A 6,956-nucleotide genomic window follows, 5' to 3' on the forward strand; every position below is an offset into this window, starting at 1 on the left:
ATAGTCGACAGGTCCGAAACAAAGTTCAAACTATACGAGGAAACAACCCAATTGTCTGAGTTTAAAACGTTTATTCGTAGTCAAGAACTAAAATACCAATGGGGGAACTCTAATATGGCCAGTCAATAAGACCATCATCGACCACTATGAGATCAAGTCACATTTTATTTTAATATTTTTACAATAATGTTTTTTTTAATTTGTAGATTTAAGGGTTATGACTATACTTATGAGACATGAATACTGAAAAAGACACTAGCCAAAATGAAAGACCACAAAGACACTATCCAATATTTGTATGCTAGGAAACACGATTCCACCGTTTCTAGCCAAAACCGCTAGCTGCTAGCGAGCTAAGCCGTCATGGAATAACCGAATCTAACAGAGTGAAGTAAGTATACATTAGTTTTAAGTTTACATAGAAAGAACGTGGTAACCACTTTTGGTAGCAGTAGTAAGCAACGTCCCACGGAAAATACGAACTAGAATCTGGTTGCATGTCCCATCACTTGATACAATAAACTCAAACAAACACTTATTGGGATTCCTCAAGTTATGGCTTTCACAGAAACACAACCACAAGTCGTATGAGAATATGTGTCCTCTGTCGTGTTTTTCAATCTTCAATGGCCATTTCTTTCCATTTTCATCACAAAGCTCGATGTCTTGGCCTTCCTTCAGCTCAATCCCATTAGCTTTCAGAAAAGTTGTGGGTATTTCCTACAAGCAGCAACACATAGAGACTCATATTGGTTTATTTATGTTATTACTATCAAGATGGATTTTTATATATAACCGGTTCTTTTAACTCACCAGTTGACGAAGTGAACCGGCTCTAATATTCCTCACAAAATGCGGATTTTTGGGTTTATAAACCGGTTCTTCAAATCCTTGGTGTTTCTTATCAGCAACCCATGACATCTCACGAGGATCTACACAACACCGAACAATTAAATAACAAATGATCAAAATCAAACTTGAATAAATTGAATCAAATAGTATAGTAAACCAATTAAATTCATTTACCTCTAGACCGGTTAACTTTTCTCCTAGTATTTCTTCGGTGATCCGGTTCAATCTCGCCAAGAACATTACGCTCCTCCCTAACGGAAACGCGTTTACGATTCTGCATGACCCTCTTGCCACAACCTTCCCAAGGTTCCGGTTTGATAGAAATACCCACCGGTTTAACAATAACCGGTTCTACCTCAACAGAAACCCTAAATCTATCAAGGTCCTTTTTACATCCGTCTTTAGCGTAAATAGCAACGTCGAATCTAGAGTCGCCGTCGTATCTAAACAACAGAAAGTCGCCAAACTCGAGTGAATGACCGTTTGCAAATTTTTCCCAACCTTGTTTGAAAACAACACCAACACCAACTCTTTCTTCTGTCTTTGTCTCCACAGCCCATAACCGCCCGATCTCATCTACTAATACCACTTTCTTGGATAATGGCTTACCTAAGATGTTTATGAATGCTTGAGGTATCACCTGCAAGTTAGTGTTGATATTAGTTTCTACCACACAAGAAAAAGAAGGAATAGTTAACTCTTAGAGAAGAAAAGAGATAGGAACGTACAAGTTCGTGAGAACTAAATTCGGGAAGATAAACCTTGAAAAACTCCAAGTCTTTACGTGTATACGGAGAAGAAACCTTCTCACTAGTCTCAACCATTCTTTCTTTCAAGAGGGTTTTAAGACTGAAGAAGATCTAAGAACAAGATTGCTTAAGATTCGATCAGATAGCTGAATCAAGAGAGAGGACGGACGAGAGGATCTAATCTTGTGTGATACGATAACCTTTATTAGAGAGAGAACGAAAAGGCAACTATTGTGTAATTAGAAGTTTTGCTTTCTACTCCCCTTGGTTTTTATTATTTACGTGTACTGCCTTTTAACTTCTGTTTCTTACTACTTAATACCTTTATAACAATTTCTCTGAGACGCAAAACCTCTGTAAACCCCAACCAACAACAATGCTCTCCCATCTCTCCCGAACCTTCCGTCACAACTCACAATCATAATTGTATCTTATGGTTCTCAAATGAAGGTATGAATCAATGAATTGTGTGACACAAAGACACAAAATAAATGAACAGTTACAATATGCAGAAAACTTGTCTCTGAGATCGTCTCTGTTCACATAAACTTGCCAGAATCATACATGAGAATGTTCTCCGATAAGTACAGTAAAGGAAAGTGTAGCAAAAAACAAAATGTATTCATTCCTCAATTTCTTCTTCTTCTTCTAAGTTTCTGAAGAGTCATCTTCTTCAACAACTGTTGGGAGTGTCCCCTGTTTAGCAAAACCCGGACTCAAGAACTTTGCCACGAAACTCCACAATCTGTAAACATCTTCGAAGTTCGTCAAGAACCCAAGTGAAGCAGTGACAACTTCAACTCTGATGAAACCGTTGCTGTTTCTTCCATCTGGTTTCCAAGAACTCGAATCTTCGCCTCCTCGATTATCCACGATCTTTATGTGACTGAGGTAACCAATGCCTAGAGATATACCTTCTCTCTCAGCTAGTTTCTGCACTACCTCAGGATGAACCATCCCACTCTTCAGATCCCTCACGTTAAACGCCACGGAAGATCCTCTCTCGTATTTGATCTTTGGACCGTAGATTTGGACAAGATTCTTGTGCTCTCCACCGGGGTCTGATCTAGGCAGCCTTAGCTGGAGCAGAGAAGTCACAAGCCAGTTAATGAGGTACCTGAGTCTCGAGGTGGTCTTGTTGAGACCTAACATGTTCACATGATCTATGTGGCGGCAAACAATCTCTGGTTCTCTCTGTTCATCATCCCATTCTACTCCATTGCTTCCATCTTCTTCTTCATCATCATCATCATCTTCTTCTTCTTCTTCGTCCTCAAATCTGATCACTGATGCTTCTCCTCCGTGATCTACTGATCTAAAAGATACTCTTCGTTTACTGGGATGCTCACCTTCGTTCACAACAAGCCTCCCACCGTTATACTGACTCTTCTCCCTTCTCCCTAACAGTCTAAACTCGCCTTCTGTTTCTCTTCTTATCGCACTCTCTTTAATTCCAGAGGTTGAAGAACCATTTCCTTGAGAAATCAACTTACTGCTCCTCCCTTCATCTTCTTCTTCTTCTTCTTCAATCTCACTAACTCTCAACCCATGACTAGTGTCTACTTCAGCTACTTCTTGTGATACCGACAAAACAGCAGCATCAAAAGAGAGAACATGTCTCCCACCGTTACTACCATTACTAGCCTTCGAACCTGGTTTAGGCGAGATCCTTCGTTTGTGGTTTTGTGGAACCACAAGTAAAGGGCTCTTCTGCTTGTTATCAGAATCAGCAGGACTCTGACCCAAATCGATCCACAGCTGGCTATCCGTCGACTCATCTTCACTGAAAACAGGACTCTTTATCAGTTCCCCCACCGAGATACTCTCAGCTTCCTCAAACACAGTGCTCGTTCCATCTTTATCCGAACCAACTTCGTGATCCATATCCGTCTCAAACACATCCTGCACTTGAGCAGAAGTATAAACACCAGAGAACGCAGGCAACTGAGTCCCCACGCCTTTACTATCACCGTTGACAGCGATATCATTACGCTCAATCCCGCTCAAACCTTCCAAACCATCCATGGAGTCACTCAGATAGAGAGGATACTCAGGCGTTATCTTCACAATCCCTGAACACGTCTTCCCTGACTGGCTCTGCAAGCAGCTAATCACAGACTTCTTAATCAACAGACAGCCAAACCCAGTCGGATCATACCCAAACACACGGTAAAACGAAGTGATGATGAAATCAGGACGGAACAAAGACAAGCCTAGAGAGTCCATGTCCTTAGGACCTAAAGCACCAGCGTCAAGCAACACATGCCAATTGTTCTGCTGAGCAAGCGCCATCCACTGGTAAGAGTACTTAGAACCCGTGACCCTAGACTGAACCGGAAACACAAACAAACCGGTAGCTTCATCCTTCTTCTTCCTCTTCTTCTTACTCAGAATCTCCTTCTTGAGATCCATCGAGCACAGCCTAAGCGTCGGCCATTTAAACCACGCGCTGCCCACCTTCGCGCCTTTCTCCTTAGCACACTGACCCATCCAGCTAACCGACTGGCTCTCGTGATCAAACATAGTCAAAAGCTTCTTGTTGGTGTGAAAGGGGTAAGACTCAGCGAGAAGCTTGAAAGCAGAGCCTCTACTAACGGTAAACACAAGACCGTACTCACTCTCGGGGATGTTCAAGTAGTCCATGATCCTAATCTTGATACCATGCTCAACGGAACCTCTCTCGGCACCACCGTACAAAGCGTGGTTGCTAAGGTTCGCACTAATCTCCGACAAGGTGAAAGTGCAAGTGTCCCAGTAATGAACCGTCTGAAGATACGAGAACAGCCCGAACCCGCAGTAGTCGAGACATACCTTGGGTAAGGTCAAGTGGAAGTACTCATCGTTTCTCAACTGGTCCACTTTCTCCGAGGACTGGTACTTCGGATACATGGTCAGGAACGTGGTTAAAGCCTCTCGGAGCTGAGGGAGAGCTTCTTCTGATTCGAACGCTCTCTGAGCTGCGATGGAAGTAGCGCGCAGGAAGTCGCGCTGAGCGTTGAGCCTAGCGAGGGATCTCGAGCGTCCGAGGGTTTGATCTCGACTAGGCTCGCTTTCTTCTTCTTCTTCTGCTTCTTGGATGTCTTGAGATTTGATGAGTAGACCATCTTCTGATGCTTGTTCGAGAGCTTCTCTGAGCTTGGACTCGTGGAGTTTGCGTAAAGTCAGGGCCTTTGTGGACTCGGAGACATCTCGGTTCCTGCTGCTCTTCTTGTCGAGAACTAGAGCGGCGGCGCAGTGATAAAGTGGCTTCCAGAGTGAGATATGCATCAGAAAAAAATCCCTAATTTGTTTTTCAAAATGAAACCTAATTTAGATTTGAGTAAATCCACCAAATGAAGAAGAGAAGGGAGAAAATAAAAGGTGATGACTTTAGAGACAGAACCTGGGATTTTACCAGAAAACAGAACCCACAATGTCAAAATCACCACTGGGTTGGTATCGATGAGTGAGGATCAAAAAGTCAAAACCTTTGTCTCATCTTCAACAGAGAAAACGTATGAAAGAGTCAAAAAGAGAGAGAGATGAGAGACGCAAATCCCAAAACCGAAAGAGAAGAACAGATCCACAAACAGAGAGCTTTTAACTGTTTGTGTGTTCTACATCTGAAACACACACACAGAAGAAGAAGAATGGGAGCTTCTTGTTCCTACTTGAAGAGAAATTTAACTCCTTTATACGGAGATAACTTTTAGAGCTTAATCTCTTTGGTGATGATGATATGATAATATAATCTTCCCTTGAAACGTAAATAGTGACTAAAATGCCATTTGACTTTTTTTTGTTGTTATATATGTATGTGCCTAATATTTGCTGTTACAATTCCAAATTATCATTCTTTTACCTTTTCTTCTTATGTTTTTTAGTCAATCCATCCACCCAAGCAGCATATGCGTTATTTGAATTTTATAATTCGATTTTGATATCTTTTGTTGATTGCTTAGTCTGGGACCCATGAAAGCTTCATTCTTTTCTCTCGAGTGTTTTGAAGGTCTCAAATATATTTAGCCAAAGAAGAGATCTAAAGTAAAGATCTATTCTTCTAAATCTCTCTGAAACGGTTTTGAACAAGTAAAATAATAAATTTCTTTATTTATGATCCAACCTACACATTTATTGGTTTTAGTTATGACTGTACATTTGTTCATAAAAGTGGCCAACAGTATTTAAAAAAAAAAATCAGATTTATTTATTAATAAGTAAATATTAGTAGGATGCGTGGGGGCTCAACAATAGGGTAATTTAATAACACTGACTATAACATGTGGATATACTCAGATAAAAAGGGAGTAAAACTTGTGTTTCTTTTTTTTTTCTTAAATATTAATTAGTGATTTTGGTTAAATGGTTTAGTAGTTTTTATTTTACTAATAGTGCAAGTTATAGATAGTTTGTAGGCATTGTGATGGTGGTGGAAATGAAGGCAGAGACAAACAGCTGTTAAAAACATAGCTTAATGGAATCAAATCCAAAATGCTTTTACATAAGCAATGATTAGTCAACTATCTATTTATTTATTACATATTCACCTTTGCCCAAATCATATCATTTTGACAACTCAAACTTTTTCTAAAAGTGGCTTTATTCATGGACAACAAATTCCCATCGTTCCAAATCCACAAACCAAAGTCATTCAGTTTCATATTTTTCTTACTAATCTTTTTCTCATAATAAGCATATTCAAAGATGCTTTTATTGACTGTGTGCATAGTTACAAACACGTACGCAGGAACGGTGGAAAAAAATAGAAGAAACATGAAGATGGGAGGGAATGTGACGTTCACTTATTCAACCGACCATGAGAGTGGAAACGCACGTCGCACCTAGTTTCGTGAGTAGAGAAGTGATATCTTTTGATATCTTTTTGGCACATTTATTCTATTACTAGTGTTCTTTTGTAACTATTTTTTCCTTCTAGTTTACTTATTCTTTCGCATTTATTTCTTTTGTAACTATTTTTTCCTTCTAGTTTACTTATTCTTTCGCTTTTATTTCTCTTGATATCTTTTATATTCGTGATTGGCGCCTTTTACTATTGTGATGATGACCGAGTTTTCACTTTCGAAATGGGACACAGATCGTGGTTTATCATATGACCATGCATGCATCGGTCAAGTATTTTTATTTTTTTTGAGAAAATGCATCAGTAAAGTTATCTTCAGCTTTGAATAATGGGATGTTTGGTGAAACATGCACAAACACAGACATAAAAGCCTTACATTTAGGCCCTTATAATAATGTACGATTATCGCATGTTTTCTTTACACTGTGATGTCAGATTGCATAATGCATATCATTTTAATACAGTTACATAACACCCTATCGGTGTATTAAAAACAAAACGTAGGTTGCGAACTT

The 6,956-nt window shown here is 39.7% G+C and overlaps 2 protein-coding genes across 4 annotated transcripts; both read right to left on the reverse strand.

Moving 5' to 3' along the window:
- Positions 1-377: 377 nt before the first annotated feature.
- LOC108812312 (putative B3 domain-containing protein At5g66980) lies at positions 378-1,961 on the reverse strand. Its single transcript, XM_018584546.2, has 4 exons — positions 1,581-1,961; positions 1,027-1,492; positions 814-932; positions 378-720 (listed from the first exon to the last, which is right to left on the reverse strand). The coding sequence occupies exons 1-4, from the start codon at positions 1,674-1,676 to the stop codon at positions 415-417; spliced, it is 987 nt and encodes a 328-aa protein (XP_018440048.1). The 5' UTR covers positions 1,677-1,961; the 3' UTR covers positions 378-414.
- Positions 1,962-2,089: 128 nt separating this feature from the next.
- Positions 2,090-5,329, reverse strand: LOC108812311 (uncharacterized). Of its 3 annotated transcripts, none has more exons than XM_018584545.2 (2): positions 4,996-5,329; positions 2,090-4,881 (listed from the first exon to the last, which is right to left on the reverse strand). In XM_018584545.2, the coding sequence occupies exon 2, from the start codon at positions 4,866-4,868 to the stop codon at positions 2,250-2,252; it is 2,619 nt and encodes an 872-aa protein (XP_018440047.1). In that variant the 5' UTR covers positions 4,869-4,881; positions 4,996-5,329; the 3' UTR covers positions 2,090-2,249. The 3 variants fall into 3 exon arrangements, with proteins under 3 accessions (XP_018440047.1, XP_018440045.1, XP_018440046.1); XM_018584543.2 differs by having other exon boundaries at positions 4,984-5,329; XM_018584544.2 differs by having other exon boundaries at positions 2,090-4,905; positions 4,984-5,329.
- Positions 5,330-6,956: the final 1,627 nt, after the last annotated feature.

This window comes from Raphanus sativus, chromosome 6 (assembly GCF_000801105.2).
Source record: "Raphanus sativus cultivar WK10039 chromosome 6, ASM80110v3, whole genome shotgun sequence".
NCBI lineage: Eukaryota > Viridiplantae > Streptophyta > Magnoliopsida > Brassicales > Brassicaceae > Raphanus > Raphanus sativus.